The 26,735-nt window shown below is 44.2% G+C and overlaps 1 protein-coding gene across 1 annotated transcript in view; it reads right to left on the bottom strand.

Moving 5' to 3' along the window:
- Tg (thyroglobulin) overlaps positions 1 to 26,735 on the bottom strand; it is a 188,328-nt gene that overhangs the window by 109,696 nt on the left and 51,897 nt on the right. Inside the window, exons 25-34 of the mRNA XM_069991843.1 lie at positions 25,499 to 25,607; positions 22,146 to 22,331; positions 16,368 to 16,535; positions 13,264 to 13,329; positions 12,009 to 12,089; positions 11,181 to 11,318; positions 10,297 to 10,473; positions 7,121 to 7,232; positions 2,422 to 2,501; positions 1,613 to 1,756 (exon numbers count right to left, since the gene is read on the bottom strand). Of these exons, the coding sequence (XP_069847944.1) occupies positions 1,613 to 1,756; positions 2,422 to 2,501; positions 7,121 to 7,232; positions 10,297 to 10,473; positions 11,181 to 11,318; positions 12,009 to 12,089; positions 13,264 to 13,329; positions 16,368 to 16,535; positions 22,146 to 22,331; positions 25,499 to 25,607 (1,261 nt within the window). The remainder of the gene's footprint in view (positions 1 to 1,612; positions 1,757 to 2,421; positions 2,502 to 7,120; positions 7,233 to 10,296; positions 10,474 to 11,180; positions 11,319 to 12,008; positions 12,090 to 13,263; positions 13,330 to 16,367; positions 16,536 to 22,145; positions 22,332 to 25,498; positions 25,608 to 26,735) is intronic.

The raw sequence follows: 26,735 nt of genomic DNA, 5'->3' as shown, positions 1-26,735 counted from the left end.
ATATATTTAATTATTAAAAAGAGCCACTTATTGGGGCTGGGAAAGTGGCTCAGTGGTAGAGCGCTTGCCTTGCATGCCTGAGGCCCTGGATTCAATTCCTCAGCATCACATAAGCAAAAAGAAAAAAGCCGGAAGTGGCACTGTGGCTCAAGTGGTAGAGCACTAGCCTTGAGCTGAAGAGCTGAGGGACAGCACCCAGGCCCAGAGTGCAGGCCCCACGACCGGACCCGCCCCCCCCCCCAAAAAAAAAAGAGCCACTTATCCCAGGAAGAAAACCTTTGGTAAAATGACTCCTTTGATCACAAAAGTTTTTGCCAAAGAAGGGTACCTAACCTTGAAAGGGCATCTGGCAAAAGCCATGCTGTGTTTGAAAGGATGTTTGGGGAAAACAGACATCTAAACAACAGTGACCCAGATCCAGTAAGCCAATCAGACCTGAGCTTGCCAGGCCCAATTGGTAATGTCAAAAAGTATAACACAAAGAAATCCAGAAAAAGCAGAATTGCTATAAGGCAAATGTACTCTAAGGCAATTTTTACTATCCTAAGCTCAGCCTGTGCCTCTGACTCCTCCTGAGATGAGGATTTCAACTCTTGGGGTCTAGTTCCCTTTGTGACATTGCTCCTGGACTACAGGCAGATGTCTAGTCTTACCTAGTTTGCATGTGGTCATACTTGGTTACCCAAGTCTACACACACCATAAACAAATGGAAGGTAAGAGGTAATGAGGCTTCAGAGACTCTCACTAATAAAAGAACTTGAGAAGAGGTCTCAGGATTCCGACAAGCCTATATAGACAGCAAAGTTGAGGAGATACAACCGTTTCTTTGTGTGACTCTAACTGTAACTTATCACAGCACAAGGGGCATTCCTTTGTTCCCTCACTGATTCAGATACAGCTCTGAGAAGGTGCCAGAATGCATGTTTATATACCTTAAGGACACCTGTCTACAAGAAACACCTGAACCAACACTGCCTTGGTGCAGAGATCCTAACTGGATGTATATCATCAGTCCACCCAGGGCAACCATCTTCTTCCCTGAGATCACCACGTGCTACAATATTGTGATTAATGAAGGTGGTGAAATGACCCAGAGAACCTGGCTGAGTGGGTATACACTGACTTTTCTTCCCCAGCAACAAGAACTTAACCATTCTTCAGGGAACCTGTCCTCCCCACACATCTAGATATGTTGGGACTGTAACTCAAGTTTCCCCTACCCTCTTCTCTCTAGTAGTGGGTGGTCTCATAACCTACATTGGGCCACATCTTCTCCCTTGAATTTAAGGCTTGAGCACTACAATTAGCTCATATGGAGCATGCCAGTAATATTTGGCACACTGAAGAAAATGGCTAAGTAACCCCCTGGAGGATGTCCAGTTGTATCTTTATTTTATCCAGGAAAGTTGGTCACCTTTCCTTTGAGTTAATGAGCAGATAACCTATGCATTTCTTTTTTGCTTCTGTGAAATAAAAATCAGTGTCTCTGGCTAGCATCCAATGAATGCTGAAAAATCTACTTCCAAAGTCAAGGATGTTGTCCTAATGCAGGATTGAAACACAGACCACTAATTAAGATGCCTGGGCAGCTGTTAGGAACAGGTTGCTTACCAGGCTTCTGGTACCATCCGAATGGATAGGTGCGGACCTCAATGTCCTGGGAACCACAGTCCAAAATTCGCCAGGTCGCTCCATTTTCCTCACTGCATGTCTGGATCCCCATGCTGTTCAGGGTTAGGCACGTCACCTCTCCTCCTATAGAAAGACACAGCCAATAACCAAGAAGGTGAGACTCGGAGGCAAAGGGAATTCTACAAACTGATTAGCAGACATCGGGGTTCACCACTGCCTTCCAGGCAAGATCTTAGCCCCTGAGGCAGACCTGGCTCCTGCATTTGAGGAACTAAATGGTCAGGGATGGAGGCAGCTGATACCGACTGAGCACTTGAAACACATTGAAGCAGAGCCTTCTTGGGCTCTATTTGCCTCACTTTCCTTGGTCCCAGTGACGAAGGCAAGATGTGTGTTCCTACTCATGGACAAGAAACTAATGTTCAGAGAGGTTGTAAGTAACATCTTCAGAGTAAGCCACTGAGCCAAATGCTAAAAATTCATCATGTAGATGCATTCAAAGTTCATGCCTCTTGGCCAGAGTATGAAAGATGAGCAGCAGAGAGCTAAGGGAGGCACTGGAGGATTGAGGGCTATGGGGTTGGTGGATCATGGACCAGGAGTTATACTCCAGCTCTCTGTGAGTGAGCTGTAGGCCTCGCCTACCCTCACCTCCCTCTTGTGAAGAAGCATCATCCCTCTCTTTCCTCCTTGAGGGGAGGCTGAGGATGAGACAGCTCAAAGGTGGGAATGTGTTTTCTAGACTACAAGTGCTGAGTCTAGGGAAAGGGATATTCCACCATCATTACCTTTTGACTGGGAAACGTTGAGGAAGCCAAAGCCGACGCAGCATGGGTCTGCATCACACAGCCGTTCACATTCGAAGAACCTGGGATGAAAAGAGAAAGAGAGGGCATGAGGGCTTCTTGGGGGCCCAGGGTCTTCTGGGGGCCGGCAGCTCCAAATTTTTCTCATTCTCAGTTTGGGAGAAGAGTTTTCTTTGTAACAATCCAAACTACTGGTACATCAGTAGCCTAGCATTGAGACTTTTTAAAAAACGTTTTTTATTGTAAAAATACTGTACAGAGGGGTTACAGTTACATAAGCAAGGTAATGAGTACATTTCCTATCGAGCATTGTTGCCTCCTCCCTTCTCTCCCCAACTCCTCCCCCGCCCCCCACCAAATTGTAAAGTTCTTTTTCAACATAGTGTCTTGTATATCTCATTGTTACAATGGGTCAACTGTTTTCACTGTATTGGATGTTGGTGCCCTGTATCTTGTATCTTATATATACATTTTTCTAATTTGGAGAGGGGAAGAGAAATGACAAAATGCTTTGAGGCTTTTTGAAAACAAAATTCTACTCTTTTCCCAGGAATGCTGTCTTGCCATCCTTCATTCAGCTACTCATTCACTTATCAAGAATATAATCTACACATATTACCTGCCAAGCTCCAAATCAAGCTAATCTGGACCCTGAATGACTTCCTACAAGTCTTACAGACAAGGAAGAAACTTTGGTTTTCATCTCTGGAAAAAGGAAGAAATGGCAGAGAGGCTCTTCTAGAAAGGGGAAGGGGTTCCATGGGCATACAGTCAGGGCAATTCAACCTGGGTCTGATTAAGCATCGCTGAGTTTTGCTTTCCTTGGACAGATCACACTCTAGGAAGACAGTCCATCCCCATCCGGTCCATCTCTCAGTGTGGGTACTGGCATCACTCTCAGCTACTATTACCAATCACGGTAGGAAGACTTCATAGCTCCAAACAAAGCTGTCAGCACTTGGTTCTAACTCCTCTGACCCTGCCCACTTGTCCTGATCACTCATACCCAAATCCCAAGAGCTTCCTCGAGCTCTCTGTCTTTCAGTGTGAGGACCCCATCTTCTTCCTGCTATTCTCTTTCCCTCGGCACGTCACATCCCAGAGACTGAAGTTGTCACGTGCTAGGAAATTCTATAGTGCTGGTTCCCTCTCTGCCCTGAGTCGAATAAGCCTTGCCGGACTCTCTCTTTCCAAGACCTCTGCCCAGCTGTCCATGTGCCACTTCCTTTCCTCTCCTGGGAAGCCATTGCTAGGCTCCAGATGGGACCATGGGTTTTTCCAGCTGACCACACCTCCCTGAGTTGGGGTGTATAAGCCACGTCCCCTGCATTGAGATGAGGCTGATCCCTGTCTGCACTACTACCTGTATCAGTATGGTGGTGTCCAGCTGGATCTCAAAACAGGCAGCCTGCATCATCTTTTTGCCTCTATTTCCAAAAGTAAACTATAATGCCATCAGCATGAGGCTCTTTCAGAACTCAAATCACCTCCAGGATGAACAGTTTATGGATCAATGACCCGCAGCACACAGAGACATCATTGAGGAGATTCTTTAAAACTCTTTAAAATACAAAATCTTCAGTCCCATCCCAGAACAATGATTCAGTAGGTGCAGGGTAGAGCCATGAATGAAGTTAGTGAATAGCCCTACTGGGATTCTGATGGGTGATGTTCAAGGCTGTGCTTAGAGAAACCCACCTTCAGTTAAATCTTCACTAGCCATACAACAGACAAGGATTCTCATATCTAAAATATACTTGGAACTCAAAAAATTAAATCCCTCAACAACAAATCCTGAAAGAAACAACTGCCCGATAACTAAGTGGATTAAAGACTTAAACTCTGAAGAAGAAAGAAGGATGGCCAATAGATACATGAAGAAATGCTCAACTTCTCTAGCCATAAAAGAAATGCAAATCAAAACAACATTGAGATTCCACCTCACCCCAGTTAGAATGGCAAAAATCAAGAACTCTAATAACAACAGATGCTGGAGGGGATGTGGCCAGAAGGGAACCCTACTACATTATTGGTAGGAGTATAAACTTGTTCAACCACTTTGGAAAGCAGTATGGAGGCTTCTCAAAAGACTCCACATAGAGCTCCCCTATGACCCAGCAATCCCACTTTTGGGCATTTACCCAAACGATCACAAACAAGGCCATACTAAGGCTACCAGCACAACTATGTTTATTGCAGCATTATTTACCATAGCTAAGATATGGAATCAACCCCTCAATAGATGACTGGATCAAGAAAATGTGGTATATACATATATATGTATATATATATATGTGTGTGTGTGTGTGTGTATATATGTATATATGTGTGTATATATATGTATATATGTATATATATAATGGAATTTGATGCCTCTATCAGAAAGGATGATATCACCCATTTGTTAGGAAATGGAAAGTCTTGGAAAAAATTATATTAAGTGAAGTAAGCCAGGCCCAAAGAAACATAGGTCCCATGCTTTCCCTTATTTCCAATAACTAGTACATGTGTAGGACAAGTAGAAAAGGTCAAAAGCTATACACATATGACCATATAAGATGATAAGTGAAATGAACCCCAAGATAGGGCCACAAATATTGTTTTTCTTTCTTGCTATTGTTTCTAACATATTTATAATGTACCATGTAATTTTTTTTGTTTCTTTGTATTTTCCTCCCCGCATGGTATAACCCATGTTTTCACTGTATTTGATGTTGATGCCCTGCATCTTGTATATACACTGCTCTAATTCAGGGAGGGGAAGGGAAAAAACAAAATGCTTAAATAGGGATACAGGTTGACCCATTGTAACAATGATATGTACAAGACACTATGTTGAAAGTGAACTTTACAACTTTGGTGGGGGCGGGGGGTAGTGTGGAGGTGGGAGGAAAGGGATGGTAGAGGAAAAACAAAGGAGACAACAATGCTCAATAGGAAATGTACTCAATACCTTGCTCATGTAACTGTAACCACTCTATACAGTATTTTTACAATAAAAATGTTTTAAAAAGCAAATAAATAAGCACAAAGCAAATAAATCATTGAACAAAAATTTTAAATAACCAATCAAATAAAAAACATCCTTAGAAGCTTAAGATTAGGTTGAACATGACTTGCTCTCCAGATTTAGCATACAGCATCATCAGGTTTTGAAGATCGAGTCTATTATCGTGATTGGTAGTTTTTACTAGTTGACAAAATACAACTCAATATTTTTTGTTCATTTCAATAAATATTATTTTATATGGTCAAATACACACAGGCATTGTACCTTTGTGTTCCTCTCCTAAGAGTATCCTCCTTTGGTCTCACTGTGTTTGAATGTCTAGCTTCTGCATATGAGAGAAAACTTGCACTGTTTGTCTCTCTGAGCTTGGCTTACTTCACTTAACATGATTTGTTCTAGGTCCATTCATTTCCCTGCAAATGACATTATATTAAATAGCTGTGTAAAATTATGTGGTGTATAGACACCACATTTTGGTGATCCACTCATCTACTGTAGGGCATCTTTGCTGTTTCCACAACTTGGCTACGGTGACTTGTGCAGCAATGAACATGGATGTGCAAATGTCTTTATGGTATTCTGGCTTGTGATGTTCTGGGTAGATGCTCAGGAGTGTTATGACTGAGTCATGGTGAAGATCTATGTTTAGCATTTTGAGGAACCTCCAAGCTGCTGCCAGAATGGTTGTATTAGTTTACATTCCTATCAACAGTGCAGGAAGGTTCCTTTTTCCCCATATTCCTGCCAACATTTATTGTTGTTGGAATTCATGATGTTGGCCAATCTAACTGCATTTCCTATATGGCCAGGGATGATGAGCATTTCCTCGTGTATTTTTTTGCCATTCTTACCTCTCTCCTTAGCTCCTTTGCTCCTTTAGGGATTGGTTTATTAGCTTTGGGTGGGGTTGAATTCTTGACAGCTTAATGTTTCTATTCTTTTTTTCAGCTAAATGGAGATTCAGAGCTAATGTTTATTATCAGTAATTTGTCTTCATTGGGCTTTTTATTTATTTGGTAGTACTGGGGTTTAAACTCAGGGTTTGTGCTTGATCTCTATTGCTTGAGCCATGCCTCCAGCCTTATCCCCCACTTTTTAAGGGGGTACCAGGACTTGAACCTAGGTCCTTGCACTTGCTCACCTGACTTATGCAGCTGGTGCTCTAGCATTTGAGGCAAACCCCTAGGGAGGCTTTTCTTGATTACTTTAGAAATGTAGTCTCTTGAATGTTTCTATCTAAGCTGGCTTTGAACCATGATCCTCTGATCTCATTCTACTAGGTATCTAGGATTATAGGTTTAAGCCACCAGCACCTAGCCCTTAGCCAAGGATTTTTAGATATAATTACCTCCTTATTACTTTGTAGACCCATTTGCTTCAGATTGTAGCTGGGCTTTTCCCATCACCTACTGTGGAACCACTTTTTCTGTGGTGGCCAATGAGTCTTAATAATAAATACTTCTAAGCCCCAGTTCTGACCATGGATTTCCCCCAGCTAACTGTTCCTCCCTGAATCAGACTATACATACTCCCCTTCACCCCAACGTGAGTACCAGAGTCAGGCTGATTCCAGGTCTTTCATATCCATCTTGACCATCAACACAGTCAAGGCTAGAAAAAATTTCAAGACAAAATATCCTGTATCAATTTTTTATGGCAAAGGTCACTTACCCATTGGAAATGGGTTTCTCAAACATGGGTACTTTGTTTCTAATAGCAATATCTCTCAGCCTTTGGAATGGCAGACGAGTGTAAAAGCTCTTCACTCTCTCCTTCAGTATAACTACACAGAAGAAGAAAGAAATGATAGTGTTTATTTAGAGAGAAATTTATAATTCCTGTGAAAATAAGAAGACGTGTAGTACAAACCAAACCAACAGTTCCCATGACAGATGGCACATTAAATTCACATATTTACTCTCATCTCCCGCCCCAAATCTCACTAAAATAGCAATCAAGGGAATTTTGTAAAAGCAAGAACCCAGGAGGATAAAGAGAGTACATGGGAGAAGGAACTGAGTGACACAATTTCAGGAGCTGGAAAGCATACTAAAGAGTAAAACATGGTTCCATAGATCTAAGCACACAGACTCCACTTTTCAGTGGAAAGAACAAAAAGTAAAGTTTATATGCCTCTGCACTCCCAGAGATCAAGTGTGGGTGGTACTGGGGGAGGTAGGGGTAAGGTGGCCTAAAACACAGGGATGGCCTGAGAATCTCTTTCAGCAGAATTAGGTCTCAGCTGTGCTTTCTATCACTGACAAATGCCTTCTTGACAGAGAAGATAGGAGGGGACAGAAGAAAGGGTTTCCTGAGTACTCCAGGGTAGTGGAAACAATTGCTCAGTTAGAAAAGAGTCCTTCATGTCAAGCTCTGTGGTGATCCTGAGACCTCATCACCCTGCAGTTCCCTTGGTTCATGACCCACAAGCAGCCAGGTAAATGTGCCTCGTTAGGAACTTCAAATTCCTCTGGAGCAAGGACCTACAAATACACCAGAAACAGAACACTCTAGAAGGTGGCCCAACCACCCTCTAGAATACATGCAGACAGCAAGCTTCCAGTAAACAGAGCTTCTCAGTTTTCCTGCGGTCTTCCCTTTCATAAGAGTGGAAATCTGAAGGGCACTAGACCTCGTGTTTCACCAAGAAAGATGGAATAGAAGTGAAAGGAAATAGAAGGGGAAATGAGACTAAATCCCCAGATATGGTATCCTTGGTCTCCTTGAAGAGAAACATTGATTCTGATGGTGTGCAGAGCTGATTTTAAGGTTCCCTGTGACAGTCACATGGAGCCTAGTAGGCATGTACTTCAGCTGGGGCTCTCTGGGTGAGTTCAGTTAGGGCACCCTCCGGAGTCATCCCATGTGGTTCCAAGTAGCATCACATGTCTACAAAGAGCGAGTCTTTTTAAAAACTCGAGTTCATGTGATATTTATGACACCATGGAGCTGTCAATGCATTAGAAATTAGAGAATGGACAGACAAGGAAACCCAGAAACATACATACTACATACTACAAGATATACAGCACACACACTACAAGAGATTTTTGACAAAGGAGCCAAAAACACATTGGAGAAAGGTATTATCTTCTACAAATGATGTTGAGAAAACTGTAGTACATTGTAGTACAATGTAGTACATTGAAACTGGGTCATTATCTCTCATACAGTACTAATATCAACTTAAAGTGTATTAAATATCTTAATATAAGAACCTGAAATCTAGAAATTGTTAGAGGTACAAGTAAGGAAAACACTAGAACTAATTGGCATATAAAAGAACTTCCTGAAAATATTTCCCAGGGCTCAAGAAATAGCAGAGAGGATTGACAAATGGGATTGTGTTGAACTGAAAAGCTTTTGTACAACAAAGGGAGTAGTTTCTAAGTTAAAAAGAGAGTCTACAGAATGGGACAATATCTTCCCTAACCATACATTTGCTAAAGGACTAATAACCAGAACATCATACAAGTAGCTAAAAATACTAACCCCTCCAAGATCAAAGAATCCAATTGATAAATGGGCAAATGAACCAAGCAGACAATTTTCAAAAGAAGTATAAATTGCCAAAAAATAAGTGAAGAAATCCTCAAAGTCTCTGGCTATAAAGGAAAGCACACTAAAATGGTATTGAGATGTCTTCCCACTCCAGGAAGAATGGCTAGCATCGAGAATACAAACAGCAAATGATGGCAAGCATTTGGTGAGAAAAGAATATGAATATGCTGTTTTGGGGCCTATAAACTATGCAAACACTATGGGAATCAATATGCCAGTTCTTCAAAGCATAAAAACCCTAAATATAGAGAATGTAAGTTAGATTTATCATAGGTACTTATACAGTCATGTTTATGCCAGCACTATTCATAATAGCCAAGTTATAGAAACAGCCCAGTCCTACATATGTTGAGTGGAGCAGGAAAATGTGGTGGATTTACAAAATGTAATAGTATTTGGACATAAAGAGTAATGAAATGGTATCATTTGCAAGGAAATTGATACAACTGGACACTGTCATATTTAGTGAAAGCATGGTTTCATGCTGTGAGTGCCAAATGACAGGTGTTTTCCTCGTATGGAGATGTTAACCTAAAATATAAATATATATGTAAGCATATGCATACACCACACATATGTGGCTATGTATGTATATAATATATAGCATTCACATATGTAATATAAATGTATATGTATATATAGATACACACATGTATAATTAATCTGACCAGTGTGAGACATCATAAAGAAACCTCTTGAACAAGTAACATGCATTTTAACAAAAGTGAATATTAGTAATTAAAATTAGTAATTGACATGTCTTGTTTGGAGTATAGCCATTATGAGGGGAGCTGACAAAAGGGGAGGTGCATATAGATGAAATACTTTACATACTTGTGTGAAAATGGAACAAGGTAACTTGATGAGGCTAGTTTCAGGAGGAGAAAGAGGAAGGAGAATCACAGAGAAGTGATTATGATCAAGAAGCATTGTGTATATACATAAATGAGCACGTTAAAATGAAATCCCCAGGCCGGACACTGGTGGCTTATGCAGGTAATCATAGCTATGCAGGAGGCTGAGATCTGAAGATCGTGATTCAAAGCCAGCCCAGGAAGGAAAGTCTGTGAGATTCTTGTCTCAAATTAATCACTAGAAAACCAGAAGTAGAGTTGTGACTCAAAGTGGTAAATCATTAGCCTTGACCAAAAAAGCTCATGGACAGCATGTATGCCCTGAGTTCAAGCCCCATAACTCGCAAAAATAAATAAAAATAAAGCAATAAAATGACATTCTCCTGTATAACTAATTGATGTCAATAGACAAAGAAGCCTTGTACAGATCACCTTTCTTCCGGAAGAGGGCATTAGGCTGCTGGGGCAGGATCAGGCTGCAGCCCTTGGTGCTGGACTCCATGATATCATCACACATCTGGACCTCTGGGTGGAGGGAGCAGGTGAAGTACAAGGGACCACTCTCTGTTATCTCTGCCAACTGACAGAAAGTGGACTCCTGGATACACCCTATAGGCAAGAGAAAAGTTGGGTCTTTAATTCTTAACAATTATCCATTGAGTATGGGGGTATGAAATGAGTGAAATGTCTGGTAGGGACCTTTCTTAGGGTACAGTCCCAGGATAATAGTAATTTTCCAGTCTGGAAGGCCCAAAATACTTGGCCTTGGGAGGAAGGGGCTCTATGGTCCTGAAAAAGAGCCAATGTAGGATGAGACAAAAACCTCAAACTCAGTAATATAGGAGACAAGGGATAATACTCCACTGACTCTGTCCAGGGCTGCCACAGAAGCAGGGAGAGTCTGAACACCAGAGTCCCTGAACTGTAAAGACTGATCCCCTATTTACCATCCATACCAGTCTTTGTCAATGTAATGGTGAGTACTTGGGGGCAAGGAACACCACTGATTCTGATTCAAAACCATATAGAAGGCCTAGAAAAGAAATTCAACAATAGCAGGAAGGAAGGAAGGAAGGAAGGAAGGAAGGAAGGAAGGAAGGAAGGAAGGAAGGAAGGAAGGAAGGATAGGCTTTAGGAGAAAAGTAGAGAATAAAATTAGACTAAAAACCCCTAGAAGTCTGTCTTCGAATAGTATAGCAAAGCTTAAATTATGCCACTGAGTTTTGTGTTACTTGTGTCTTAGTAGCTGTCAAACAAAGCTCTATGATGATCCAATGTCTGAGAGAAAAAAAAGGATGAAATGTAACAACACTTACGAGAAAGGCACCACAGGCTTGCCTGCTGGGCTGAAAATGAATGTTTGAAAAGCCAGTGCTGTTGTCTGGGTAGCGATATGTTTGTTCTGATGATGATCTGGGTGAGGTCCACGGATGAGAAAAGATCTGCCACCAAACCTGAAAAAAAGAGTCAACTTCTTTCATCTCCATCTCTACTGGGAATATGAAACAGTGATTCAGAGACAGAAACATTCCAGGTGAAGGGAGACCAGAACCAGTTTGGAACCAATAAATCTGTGAGCTTAGCCAGGAGGGGTTCTTAAAAAGATTCCAAAGTGCCTAAAAGGTATAGAGTTGCAAATCTAAAATTTTGGTTTGGAAGAAACTTTAGAAACCCATTGGTGCCTTTTAAACCCCAGGCAGGGTATTCTCCATGAGATTTCTGGTCTTTGTGGTCCCATCTGCCCCTCCATACCGACCATAGAAACCTTTTATCATCAAGGAGCTGTGGACTCAGGTCCACCTCACTGTAACTTTGGACCACAGATGTTCCTTTGTCTGTTGAAGCCAACTAGAAGTCCAACTGCTAGGCCATTGGCCACTTCCATCTTTGAAGACAGATATCTGCTCTACCCAGTGCCAGACCTGAACATCATGGCTTAACTATTCCCCTGGTCTCTCTTACATTTTCACATGTTATGGTCTCCAGCCTAAGACTCTTCCTGGGTTCCTCACTACCTCAAAACTGAAGTATGAAGTCTAAGTTCTTCTCTCTACCAGGTCTACATGCACATTGCCCTCACCCAACTACCTCAGGTGACCCTCCAGCAGCACACTGTTTATACCTCCATAGAAGTCTGTTGATACCTGCTTCTGTTGGAGATTCCTTTCTTGGTACCGTGCCTCTTCTACATCCCAAAGACTCAGGCCTAGACCCCATGTCCGAATCTAAGGAGGATAAAAGACAAACACTGGTGATACAGAAAAGGAGGGGTATTCTTTTGATGAAAGATGGTACAAGCAATTTGAGAAATCCTCATGGTCCACAGAACAAGATGTGGGACCAGCAGGGGCCCCGCTTGTACCCCATGATCTGGTTCCAAACATCAACCAACTACTCTGTGATAGCGCTATCTATGTTCGTCTATAATGCTATGATTATTAACAAATAACCCTCTGCAGTAAATGAAATGCTTATAAACATTGGTTATGACCTGTGACATGAGGAATGAGGCTTGCATGCTACTTTGGAGGAATCAGAGACTCAGAGAAATGAAGAAAGTTATCCTAAGACCCCCAAATAGTGGGCAAAATGGTGGAATTTGAAAAATATTAGCAAAATTCTATAGCATTCCTCAATGAGGGTCTTGTCCACTGGGCCTGAGCCTCAGGTCACCCTAACAAATATCTTCTGTAGATGGTGGCTGCCTTCCAGCTCCCACTCTGCAACACATGAATTCCATCTCCCAGGCTTCCATCCTTTCTTTTTTCTGCTTTATAAATTTATTAATATTTTCAAAAGCCCATTTAAAAAATCATATTACATAAAAATAACTAACAAAGTGAAATGCTTTTATGTTGAAAACAACTTACATGATCCATTCAAATATGTATAATATCTCAGGCATAATTTGGCTAACTGCTATTCATTTTAATTTGTATTTATTACAGTGTAGGCATTATTGAAAATTCACTGCTTTGCTAATATCCATCACAATGTCTGTGGGTATAAGTTTTAGATTAATTTGTTTTCTCTTATATTTAATTCAGTAGTTTGACTAGTAGCAAGTTTTTAATAAGTATAAATGTACTAGCAACCTAGTACCTTTCAAATCTTAGTATCAGTCCAGAATTATTCCTGAGTTAGTACTTTAAGGCTAATTTCTTCATGATTTAAATGACAGTTTAGTAGCAATTAACGTCATTTGATTTCCCCTTTCTTGTTAAAGTCCTCCTGTTAGACTGTGTAATGGAGCTGATGGGGAATGCAGTTCTGAGAGAACCTCCTTAGAAATCAGGTCTGTGCACTGCCTCTGCGATGGCTGAATGCCCCGTGAATGACAGCTGAGTCCATTCGCTGAGCTAGCATCCCCCCAACTCCGCCTTCTTTCCATGGGCTCACCTTTCCAGAGATAAATTTGTTGGAAACTGGCAGCAGCATCTTGAATTTCTTCTAGGTCAGTCAGATCTAAAAAGGAAGAGTGTGACTGTGTATACCTGGCTCTCATAGAGCACCCACCATTACCAAATCACCCACTTTCCCCTTTCCCCCCGAAGCCTCCTTAGCCTGAGAACTGCTTCCCACATGAAGTCCCCCCAAACCCTCATAGAGCTTTATTCTAACCCTTGTGGTACAAAGTAAGAGCTGGTTAGATGCCAGGTGGATCAGTTCAAAGCACCAAATGGAGGGACTGTGTGGCAAGAGGTTGTGAACCTGTTACCCGATATAGGAGAGCCCTCGAGGAGCTATGGATTTCTTCAAGAAAACAAAGTCAATACTAGCTCTTAAGAAAGGGTATCTATCAGCCATTCTTACTTTGGCAAAAACTTAAGCCACTCTTCCTTTTTTTTTCTCCTGCATTGATCTGTACTTAAATATTGACTTCTTATTATGAAAAACAGGATCACTCCAACCAAGAAAAACAGAGATAGCTTTCTGACTTGTATAAAGCAGCATGCAGTTGTGAAATCACAAGACATTCTTCCTAACCCTGCTCTCAGCCCAGAATACAAGCATGTCTACACATAGCCCTACAACCTCCAGAGCATTCACATGTCAGTTAGTCATCCCTCTTTCTTGGACAGCCGGGCAAGGGCACATTTCTCATTCCTCAAGCACACACACAGCACATGCTCTAGCTTAAGCAAGTCACTGTGATTCATTGCCCACAACTCTGTCATATGTCTTTCCTGAAATGCCTGCTTTTACCCTGGGCTACCTCACAGAGTAATGAATGCCATATGCTTAGTAGACATCATGTAAATAAGCTATTGGATTGTATTTACTCCAAAAGGAACTACTTAGGCTTGGGGGAATGCCACCAGATTCTTCAACATTTTTTCCAAGCTTCAGATTCCTCCACGTATCATGTATGTTTTCTATGCCAGGTTTTATGCCCTGTGGTGTGGCTGCACAAGATAATAAGGCATTGTCCAGTTCCTACAATTTAGCAAAGAATAACACATATTAAAACTAATCTCAGTGCTGTGTGTCAAGTTCTGTGCAAAGTTCATCCCTTGTGCTAAGAATTGGTAAGTGCCAAGGAAGGAGTGGCCAAGCTGCCATCTTCGTAGCCAACAGGAGAAGTTTCAGACCCCACCCTTCCCACGTGTGAGCTCAGGAAGCCCAAGGAGTCTCCTAACTCCCATGCAGCTCAGTTTCTTCAGCCATAAAATGGGACAGTGGCAGCATTCTCTGGCATGCATACAGGCATAGTGCCTGACTCACGGTGAGCCAGCAGAAAAGCCCCATGAGACATGTCTGTGAGCCCTGTCATTGTCATCCTCTGCGTTCATCTCACAGTGCTACGAAGTCATTACGACCATCACTCCAGTTGTTGAAGGAAGAATCAAATCTGAAGAGACACCCTGACTTGTACAACATCACATAACTGGTGTTCAAAGGTGGGACTCGACACCATAGGACACTTATACCAAATGGGTAAATGTACAGCCAAGGACATGGCCTCAGTGTAGGGGGCCTCTGGGAAGAAGCTCTGCAGCAGAGGAAGCCATGACCTTGTGGGTCCTCAGGAAGCCTCCTGGAGAAGGGGACAGACTCTCCTGCCATGAGACCCTGAAAACTGCAGGACTCTGCAGAATGGGTCTCAGCATCTTCCTCTGCCAGTCCCTGGCACCTTCTATAGTGACAAATGGCTCAGGAGCCCCAGAGGTCAAATCCTCCAATCTGCTCCCTCAGAGGCACCCATCTGACTGCCACCCACCTGACTGACTTCAAAGGTAGAAAAGAAGCTTGGCCCTGAGTGCTGAATTCAGATTCCAGGGATCAAACAGAGCAGAGAAGAAAAGAGAGGAGTAAGTCCCCTTCAGCTCTCCTGGAACTGGAAGATGGGAGCCAGCCCTGGACCCCATTCTCACAATGATCCAACCCTGGGCTGGAAGGAAACTTCTGGGCATTATGTTACAGAGGTAAGCATCACTGGAACTGCTTGTTAGAATACAGATTACTGATGCTGGGGTGTCCTTTGTGTCCTGCGTGAGTCCTGTGTGTCCAGCCAGTTTCTTGTGATGTTCGTCTTGCTGGATGATCCCATGAGCAGCACTAGCCTGGTTAGTAATCAGCTCAGGACAGAGAGGGATGCCACTTCTCCTGACAGGGTCTGCTAGAAGGGGTAGTTAGGGCTGTAGAAGTTCAGACACTCAGTTTCTACTCTATGAATTAAGGGGTGAGTGGGGGGAGGATCTAGCCTAAGATTTATAGGTCTGTAAAATAAGTTATAAATGCTTTGGAAATAAAGCAGAGGAAGGAGAAAGCTCCATGTTTTTTTTCTGTTTACTGGCCTCATAAAAGATGGCTGCAGCTGCTACGCCTTGCAATTAGAATGTGCATCGCAGCAGAATCACCTGGAGTGTCCTCATTCCCTGGGAGAAATGCCAGGGGGTGCAGGTTTGGGGCACATTCCACACATTTAGGTCTCATCCTTCATCCTTGCTAGTATTCAGATATTTCACATGTGAGCTTACAGTTCCTCCCTCTATAGAGAAGACGAGAGTTTATTCCCAACCCTTTGGCTTCTGGTTTGGCCACATCATTCTCCTAAGGTATGAGAACGAGGTAGACATGGTGATGTGTCAGGTCCCAGCCTCAGCTTTACGAGAGCCTTGTTCTGTTCCACTTCTACTGCCTGCCAGAAAATATTCTCAGCCCAAGGTGAGTGAAACCTTCAGGAGGCAGGCCAGACTTCCTGGCCACGTTCAGCCTGGATCATGTAGCTGTCAGCGACTTGAGATTCCCCAGTGAGACTGTGAGCTATGCAGATGCACCCAGCAGACACCCTGTTCCTTTCCATGGCTGACCTGCAGCCTGGATGCTTTTGTGGAAGGCAGAGCTGCTGGAGCTGCATCCTGGGCAGCACTGTGGGTACCATTTTCCTTCCAGAGCATGAATTCCTCGGGAGGCAGTGGAGTCTCCTGAGAGGTTAGCAGAGGTCCTAGCCAGTGGGAAAAATAACATTGAACAGATATGGACAAAAAATAAAGACTTACCCTTCATGAGCTCCTGGCCTCCCACACGCAATGTCACCTGGAGGCTCTCCTGGTTGTACGTCACCCTGGTACACGCAGCACTGGCCTCAGCACCAGAAGCATCCCTCCAGTCACTGACGTGGCAAAGCAGGACATCAGGGGAGCTCAGCAGTCCACAGACAATGGGCCCTGCAAAGCCACAGGAGAGGAGAGGTAAGTGTGAAAGAGGCCAGCATGGCCACTCAGAGACAAACGTGTGCCATGGTAGTCAAGTACAGGGACAGGTAACAATGCTTCTGGAGTAGACAGCACATTGGAGCCCCAAGCCTTTAAACTTTCATATTCTCAATATAACCTGAGAGATCATCTTGTGTGTGGTTCCCAAACCAGGGTACTTAGTTGATATGGAAATAGAGAGAGTGACTGTAACTTGACAGTGTCACACGGGAGCCTGGGTGGCATTTGGAACTCAATATCTGTAGAGTCTGTTCAGTCTCAAGACAGGGGCACAGATAGGTTCAAGAATCACTGACCTCCTTGGATCACCTCATGTGACTGAGGAGGAAACCGAGGCAACAAAAAGATGAATAGTTATCCTAGCTGTTAGCAATAGCAGAATGGCCAGCAAGCAGTGGTAGCCCTGCAAGGTACAGACAGAGCCAGCCATGGAGCCCAAAGTCAGTACAGGGTGGAGCAGTAGCTAGTAGGAGCTCAGAGGAAGACTGAGTTAAGTCCCTTCATTCTAGCCCTGATCTTTCTTTCCCTGTCTTCCTATCTCCCCTGTCTCCCCCTTTCCCCTATCTCCTCTTCCTTCTCCTTTCCTCCTAATCTTTCCCCCTTCCTCATTCCCTTCCTACTATACTTTCTACTCCTCTTCTTCCTCCTCTTCTTCTTCCCCTTCTCTTCCTTCTCCACCTCACATTCCTCTTCCTCTTCTTTATCCTCTTCCCCTCTTCCCCCTCTTTTTCCCTGCTCCTCTATCGCAAATAGAATAAGGGAATGAAACCAACATAAAGTATATTTTTCCTCCTGCCACCAAATCAGAAACAGGCAGCTTCCTCTTCTGCTATTGTAATATTAACTAGAAGTCTACATACATGTGAGCTGGGAGCTGATCTTACCCTGCCAGCTTCAATTATACTGGTATGACCCCCAGGCCATACAACCCCCCGGACCCCACCTCCAAGTACCCTCAACTAAAACACAGCTCAGATCCTCATGGATGTGCACTCACAACTGCATGTGGAAACAGTCATTTGGGGCTGGAGGTTGGAAGAGGTGGGAGTAGGCTGGAATGTTTTAGAAATGGGAGACTTGGGAGGGGGAAAGGGGGAGGGGGAATCTACCAGAAAGTTAAATGACTTTCCAGGCTGTTGTAGAAGGATGTGGTGGGATTCTATTCCCCAGTGGCCAGCAGATTCAGCCAAAATTCTGCAAATGAAAACTTCTCATCCTCCCACTGGGTAAATCTGAATGAATATCAACCAGACTCCTCCTGTGTGCTTGGGAGGGGGTTAACTTCCTGCAGTAAGAGAGCATGGTTCAGCTCAGCACAGCTCACAAACCGCAGGTTAGACTTGAGGGGAAGAGCAAGCAAGCTTCCAGCTAGAAATGTCATGGAAAAAGGATTTTGTGGGCAGTTCTTCCATATATGATCCTAAGGAAAATGAAGTCAGGCTTTCCAGCATGAAAGATGATAGGGTCTAGGGAGTAATTGAGCATCTGGGGAAATTGCAGCATTCACAGAAAATATATTTAGTTCAAGGAGACATCCTGGATTTGAATTGCAGAGTTCCTAAATACACAGAAAGACGTGTGTGTATGTGCACATGCATGTGTGTTTATAAAACACTTCCTCTTGTGTAAGCACTATCATGAATCCACATAACAACCACAGGACACTGAAACTGTAAATGACCTTAGGAGGAGACTTACTCTAGTCTGGGTTCCTGCCCCACCTCTCCAACAAGACACTTATTTTATCCATGAATATACCACTGTGAGGTAACCTCAGCATTTTCCAAGAGTCATCTCTGGAGTTCTCAGCAGCATAGGAGATGCCCACAGCTCCCTACAAGCCCATCTCTTTCATCTACTGTGGTTCCAGCAGGCAACCCTTCCTGGTCTCCACTTCCCGCCTGGCGGCATCCTTCATGTCAGTGGACAAACTCATGACCATTTCTTAGGGTGTTCTTTGGGATCAGCCCCATCTGTCTTCTATCTTTACCTTTTTTTCTTCCTAAGAAACTTGGTCATTCCCACGCCTCTGAGACACCTTATGCTGCTGAGCTTCACCTCGACAGCCCCCTGCACATGGCCTTTCTGAGCCCTGGAACTCCACATCCAAAAGCTGGTCTCCCATTCTGATGGCATCCTAAAGGTCTTAATGGGCCCCTACAGGACCTCTGGCCTTCCTAAAACCTCTTCCTTGTCACCAAGTCTGACCACAGAAACGGACTCTGCAGCCAGGTGAGCAAGCTGTACACACCTGCTTCTTCTTTCAGCCCACATTCAGAGCCCTGTTGAATTCATCTTCCTTCCTCCATCCTGTCACCTAAGCTACCAGCCCTCCTACCCATCTCCGGAGGATGCTCCTCACAGATGCCAGCCCTCCTACCCAGCCCTTGGGAAAGCTCCTTAAAGATGCCAAGCCCTCCTACCCAGCTCCTGGGCAAGCGCCTCACTGATGCCCAGCCATCCTACCCAGCTCCTGGGCAAGGCTCATCACTGATGCCCAGCCATCCTACCCAGCCCCTGGGAAAGCTCCTCAATGATGCCCAGCCATCCTACCCAGCCCCTGGGAAAGTTTCTCACTGATGCCCAGGCCTCCTTCCCAGCCCCTGGGAAAGCTCATCACTGATGCCCAGCCCTCCTTCCCAGCCCCTGGGCAAGTGCCTCACTGATGCCCAGGCCTCCTACCCAGCTCCTGGGCAAGCGCCTCACGGATGCTCCATGCTACTTGGAAATACCTTCTCTGTGCTCCTGCCTCAGGCTGGTTTCCAAACCCAGAGGTGTTCTGAAACCTTTGGTTTAAACCCTTCAGTGGCTCCCAGTGGCTCTCAAAAGAGAATCAGCCATTAACACAGTCCTCAAAGTTTTCAATGAAATGGCCCAGCCTTTCCCCCTGCCTTTCTCAAGCCAAGGCCTGCGCTTTGGGCTCCCTGCCCCTGTACCACAGATAGCTCCAAATGCCTTTTCCTTCATATTCTCCCTCTTCCCAGAGGCCTCCTATGTGCCACCATCTCCATGTGCAAGTATCTTCCCTCTTGTCTTCATCAAGTTAAAAAACAAAACTATACGTTGCCTGGTGCTGGTAGCTTACATCTGTAATCCTAGCTACTCAGGAGGCTGAGATCTGAGGATCATGGTTCAAAACCAGACCAGGTAAGAAACTCTGAGACACTCTTATCTACAGTTAACCACCAGAAAACCGGAGTGGCACTGTGGCTTGAAGTGGTAAAGCACTAGCCTTGTACAAAAGAACTCAGGGACAGCAGCCAGGCTCTAAGATCAAGCTCCACAGCAGACAAAAAAAATCTGCACATTGTCTAACATTGTCTCCATGTATCTCTCTAAATAGGGTTAAACTTATATGTTTGCAAAGTAGTATTTCATTTTTTCAGGAGATAGTAACTAACCATTATCCCTTTCTCCCTCAGGACCTGAGAAAAGGTATTGGCACTGGGAGAGGCACCAGCTCTTGGAACTATGCTTCAGGAAAGGTGAGTCCAGTGAACTGTGCAGACTACTGGGGTTAAGCACTGGGGAAGCTCCTACCTTTCTCAGGATCTGTCAGTCTACCTCATTTCTCTGGGCTGTGACTGTCTTAGGATAGATGGCTTCTGTCCAGCTAGTGGAGCCCTGATCCACCAGGGAGAGGGGCCTGTGCACTTGGTCACAGAGGGATGTACTGGCATACAGGGAGCAAAGCATGAGTGGAGCTTAGAGCTGAAGGAGGTCATTTGTAGGATAGCCAATTAAGACATTGCCAAAAAGAGTGGGTAGTGAGATAGTAGTTAAGAACTGACACAATTACCAAGAACAAGAGAGTGCATGTTAACCAGACACAGCAGGGATGGAGTGTAGCAAACCTGGATCCCAAAGATGGTAAGAAGCAGCAAGAAGTTAGCAGAAGGGAACAAAGCTCAAGGGTGTCACAAAGCTTAATGCATTTAGTCTGGCTAGAAGGAGAGCTTGGAATAGAAGCTAGAGGAAAGCTGGAGGGCAAAGCTCTGCTCTGCTAACTCACTGGGTTTTTAAGAAGAGAGAGGGTAAGAATAGAGCATGTGCTCAGTGCAGGGAGCCAGAGAGGGCACTGGGCTATGGAGATCAGATAGGGAGAAAGGAAGTAGGTGGTGAGGAGAGAAGAGTAGGATCCCGAGAAGGTGGAAATAAGGGGTTCCAGCTTCATGGAGGCAGCTGGGATGCAGAGTCCTGGAGCTGGCCGTAGCCCTGGGGACTGACATGTAGGTGCTTAATAAATACTTTCTAACTGAGAAGCTCAATATCTTAAGTTAATTTTCTTTAGACAGATTGTCTCCTTGCCTCTCACTCAGCTCCCAAGGAGCTGGCTCTGGATCTCACTCCTGAGCCTTTCTCATCATCTCAGTGCTGTCCATCCCACAAAACCAGGCCCAGACTCTCCTTTTCCAGATGGTCACCAAATCTCCTTGGTTATTACCTTCCTTCATCCCCTAAACCTCCTATTCTCTAATTGTACTGGGAATCAGATACAACCTTGGTTACTGAGCCTGGCCAAGTTAGGCTTAGTATGTGCAGAATGACAGCACACAGGCCTAAGGGAATAAATGAAGGTGCCCTTCAATCAATCATAAAGGTCATTGTACACCCTATCTTCCCCTAGACACAAAGCCCATTTTCTTTATTTCTAACATCCAATGTGTACTCATTGGGTTGCAAATGTATAACAATTCCTTAAAGTTTAATGTTGAACAAGGTGAAGGCCATTCAAAGGCTACTTTGACTTCTTTTAAATCTTTAATTCTAGAAGCTAATGCCACCAGTTTCATAGTTGGTCCCACCCTTCTGTTGCAGAAGTGAGATGGATCTGGCTGTCATGTGAATGGGTTACTGGGTTAGTAGCACATTATAGTCCATCCACACCAGCATCTATGCCCATCACCTTTATAAGTAGTCAAATAGGAAGAATCCTCCTCCCTATTTTATAGAGAATAGAAATGCAACTTCATTTAAGCAACTTGCCCAGGATTGAAGAACAGGGCAGTAACAAGAATCCATCTTCCCAACCACTAGGCCACATTACCAAGTACATTAATTTGTCTCTATAAACACCACTGCCATTGACAATGACAAGGACCTGGTATCCAGTAGGCACACCAGAGATAAAGGATTGTCATGAGCAATGGCAATGAGCTGACAGTTTATGACCAGTTGTGGCCATCAGGCTGTAATACTGTTGCTGGCAATAAGATGCTGCTGCTGATGGGCCTCAGGTCAAATCCAGCCCGGAAAAGCAAATGATTTCACTTCTTAGGGGGTCTAGATTTTTTTTTGTCTTGACTTTAAAACAGCAACAATAAATAAGCCAATGTGACAATAAGAAGTGGTTGGCATTAGTGTGTGATGGGCAGAGGGAGGCTGACCCCCGACTTCATGTGCATGTTCTTCTCTTGTGTGAATATTATCATGTCTTTTAGCATGGTGGCCTTACACCTGCAAATTCTCCACTCCTAACCAGACTCCCCATTGTAGGTCCTGGCTTCTGCTGTCCACATGTATCTTGTCCCTCCTTAGACCTGGCCTTACCCACAGACTTACCTGCTCTGACCTGCGTGAGGACAAAGCCATCACAGCAGGGGTCATGGTCACAGGCAAGCAGACAGAAGAGGTGCACATCAGTCAGGTTGGCTCTAGAGAACACCATGGGGCTGTACAACCCGGAGAGTGTCTTCTGGAAACCAGTTGGTTCAAAGTGCTTCTGGTCTGTTGTCAGTGAGTCTTGGCCTGGGGAGAGGCAGAAGGAAGATTAAAAAGACCTCAAGACTATGTAGAGTTGAACAGGGGTCACTGATCTTAAAGGGAAGTCTGCTGTCATTATTTGACTGATGACCATCACTTGGGAAGCATAGGTTCAAAGGGCTCATAGGTAATCTTCATCACAGAGTTCTACTGACCTAGTACCTACCATACCTTAGCCCCACTTCAGTATCCCCCATTCAGGGCATATGCCACCAAACAGATCTTTACATGTCAGACTCCTCCCCATCCTTCAAGTCTCAGTCCCAGTGCTCCCTCCTCTGAGGCTCTTTCCTGACCAAGCCAGACCAGCTCACGGCCATCCTCATCCCATCATTCCACTTCACTCTATTCTAGGCACTTATTGCTCTTGGAAATGACTGCATTGCTGAACTCATTCCTCGATCGCTCAGTAATTCTGGCTGCTCATGTTCCATCAACGGGGCCACCAAAGCTCTTTCCCCTGGTGGGTGCCCAGTGAAGGCTGTGCTTCATCAGGCAGTCAGATCCTAGACAATGTGACAGACCAGGGAGATCTTTCTGAATTCAGAGTGGGTCTTCCTAAGTACAATGGGTGGCAAAATGGTCTTCTTTCTACCCCTTATCTGTGCATGAGTGTTGGGCTACACAATGTTGGAGAAGCCTGCTCTCAGACACGGAGATTCACACGCTCTTCTTCAAGTTCCAGGCTCACATACAACAAGTAGGAACAGAATGTGGATGGTGCTGGATGACAGATCAAGCCAGGAGTCTCTGTCCTGTCCTTTGGTCCCATCCTTCTGGATTACTTAGGGTGAGAAAAATGACTGGACTTGATTAGCAGCCTGCAGGTGCCAAGGGCCATGAAGACACTGTTCCTCCCTCCTCTCTGGTGACATATGGTCCCATTTACAAGGAAAAGTATGAAATTGTTCCTGATCCGAGATGGAGATGAACTGAGGAGACAGGAGCCTGGAGGCAGATTGCCTGAACCAGCCGCCCTATGTCTTCAGGACAGTAGAGCCAGTGTGCTGCTTCTGAGAATCTGCTTTAAACAAACCAGCAAACAAAACAGAGCAAAGAAAGCAAACCAAGTTCTGCTCTTGGTTTAGTTTGGCAACAGATAGGCTCTTAATGCCCCCTGTCATCTTTCTCCAAGTATAAACTTTCAGAAGACAAGAAGGAAGAGAGCAAAACAACAAACACTTAAGAAATACAATTGCTTAAAAAAATCATGTAATTAAAAGTCCCAAATTACGGTTTTAAAGAACATTTTAGTAGGGGTTCTTTGTTCACTTAGGTGTTCATTTTTAGAAAACAATCCCTACTTTGAAATTAGAATACATACTAGGACAGAAACCCAAAGTTCTTAGCTGTAAACCTAAAAGAAATATACCCCATCCCCCTTCTTACCCACCTACCTCTAGCTGCTACTAGCTGTCTTTTGTCCACTAGGACATTTCTTAACAAGAAAGAGTCATCATAAAAATACTCACACTTTCCAGGCCTTTGCTGAGTTCTAACTGTATGTTTGAGACCCTCACATGGGCCACCTTCACCCAGTCCCCCTTATCTGGGTTAACTCTGAGAACATAAAAACCCAGAATGTCCAGGAATGTGCCTTAGATCACACAGCTACTAGAAACATAGCAAGCATCCAAGGCCTCACATCCTGACTCTCAGAACCACAGAGAGGGGAAGGCCTGAAGAGCAGGGAATGTCCCTCACTTGTCACAATTAGAATCTGCCTATTAATCTACAAGTAAACTCACTGGATGGTAAAAGACAAAAAAATTACACTTGGACATGATAAACTGTACAGGACTCTAGACATTCACACAGTGAGACCAAAGGAGGATATTCTTAGGAGAGGATCACAAAGGCTCAATAGCTATGTGCACAGGATCATATAACATGATATTTATCTAAAAGAATTCTAAGACATGGAAACAAGAGGGTTTTTTCCCCTTTGTTGCTGTTTTGTTTCTGTACCTTTTGTTTTGTTTGTAAGTTTGTTTGGGGGAGATTCTGTTTGGGTGGGGGAGCACAGAAATGATGGACAAAGGATGAACAAATGCAGTAGTGATACTCTATAAATACTATGTGGAAAACAAACTATACAACTTGTGAGGGAGGGTTTGAGAGGGAAAAAACTGGGAGAAAGTGAGGGATGGGAAACACTGTTCAAAAAGAAATGTACTCATTACCTGACCTATGTAACTATAAACCCTCTGTACACCACACTTACAATAACAATTTTATAAAAAGAACAGGGAATGAGGAACAATGAACCACAGTCTAGAACTGAGTCCCACATTACAGTCCCCTCACTGCCCTGCAGTGGGGGGCAGGAGGCCAGCTGGTCAGGTAGCAGAAGGTAGGCTACAGGTAGGCCCACAGGTAACCAGTGGACACAACTGTTTTTTGTCATCCTCTGTGCAGCAGAACAGGCTCAAGCCCAGGTCCTCAAACTGGTAACAGAATGATCATGTGATAATAAGGGAGATTCTGTTCCCCTCTGCCTTTCAACAAGGGAAGGTAGAACTGAAGGGCCAAACAGTCAATCTGTTGTAGATCTAAAGTCTTATCATTCTTGCTATGAGAAGTATGCACCAGACCTCAGAGCTTGTTAGAAATTCAGTATCTCAGCTCTCTGTAGTCCCCAGCTCAGAGTCTGCAACTCATAGCTCCTCAAGCTACAAGCATGTGCTGCAGCTATGGGTGGTCCCCTGAGCACAGAGAGGGAGGCAGCCCTTAGAGGTTCAGCAATATCCAGGAAGGTAAGAAGCTGCAGGAAGGCAGGGACATCTGCAGCAAGCTGAGCCCAGCCCCCTGCTAGATGTTCTTATTACAGGAGGTATCCTGGCCTTGAATGAGGGCTACACACTGCACACTACATTAACTTCATGTGCCTGCAACTTGGCTCCTCATTTGTAGAACAAAGTCCCTGAAGGATGTGATGGGAATGCAATCTGATGGTCCAAATAAATGTAGTGTGGAAATCATTTCATAGCAGTTGGAGACTACTATCTGTCTGAAGAAGCAGCTGAAATGGAACCAGCTCCAGAGCATTGGGTCAATGAGAGGGATGCTAAAGGCATCCTACCAGAAACCAGCTCCAAACAGGGCCAAGGGAAGTCATAGAGGCCACAAGCACTCCAGTTTTGCCAACCTACCCTTCTTCAAATACACAGCCAGAGAATCTGGATCACCATTCTTCACTTTCACCTGGCACATAAGACTTCCAAAGCTTGCAGCCTTTGAGCTCCCCAAAGAATCTTGTTCCTGAAGACGGAAAGACACCAAGTTATCACCCTGAGGTGAATGAAAGAGTTAAACTCAATACACACTTAGCAAACTCTACCCGTGGCCAGGCACTGAGGCCTCAAAGACAAATTAAGAGTCCTGCCCCTTAGTTTCTCTTGGTCTGCTGAAGCAAACAGACCTGTGAACAATAAATTCCTGCCCAGGGTTAATGGCAAAGATGTTTAATCAGAGAGGAGGAAGTGATTAATTCCACTGACAATCAGGACCTAGGAACATTTCCCAGAGAAAGTGAATCTGGGAAAGGTTCTGATGTATGAGTAGGAGTAAACTAGTTGAAACAAGAGAAGAGGCATTTCAATCAGAGGAAACACTAAGCAGAGAGACCTGGAATTCCTTGGGCGTTTTGAGACTAGGTCTAGTTAGAGCAGAAAATGACCACACAGGGAGGAAACACTAGAGCCAGCTTGTAAGCACAGAACTTCTATCCAGACGAAGGCTCTAAGTATGGAAATGGTCCAGTCAGACCCCAGAGATACATATGGATATTCTTAGTTATCTCTGATCTCTCTTCTGGTTTCTTTCTAGCAATTCTTCCATCAGTGGGACAGTATAAATTTGACCATATCCATTTGTGTTTTGTTGCCAATATTTTGCCCTCCCCCTCATGGCTCAAAAGCTTGGCATTTGCTATGGAAAATTTTGGAAGGTAGAGTCTAGCACATAGGCTATTTGTAGACAGGTCCTCTTGTTCAGGAAGCCTGCACTCACTGAAGAGGTAAAGGCCTGGGGACCAAGGGAAGAGATATTGGAGAATAAGGAGAGAACAGGCTGCTGCTGCAGACCTGATAGGGTCTCAGGCAGGAGACCTAGAGTAGTCGAAACATTGCCCTTCTCGAGTTGTGTCCTGGTAGATCAGAGGTTCTTTTTTTATTGTGAAAATACTGTACAGAGGGGTTACAACTACATGGGCAAGATAATGAGTACATTTCTTATCAAACATTGTAGCCTCCTCCTTTGTTTCCCCTTCCCATCCCTTCCCATCCTCCCCCAACCCAGTCCTCCCCGCCCCCCCACCAAAGTTGTAAAGTTTGTTTTTGACATAACGACTTGTACATCTCATTGTTGCAATGGGTCCACCTGTATCCC

Source organism: Dipodomys merriami, unplaced genomic scaffold (assembly GCF_024711535.1).
Source record: "Dipodomys merriami isolate MVZ:Mamm:240054 unplaced genomic scaffold, mDipMer1.0.p SCAF_4, whole genome shotgun sequence".
In the NCBI taxonomy this organism is placed as follows: domain Eukaryota; kingdom Metazoa; phylum Chordata; class Mammalia; order Rodentia; family Heteromyidae; genus Dipodomys; species Dipodomys merriami.
Note: the sequence above shows the minus strand (reverse complement) of the source record. Positions and strands in the feature narration are given on the sequence as shown.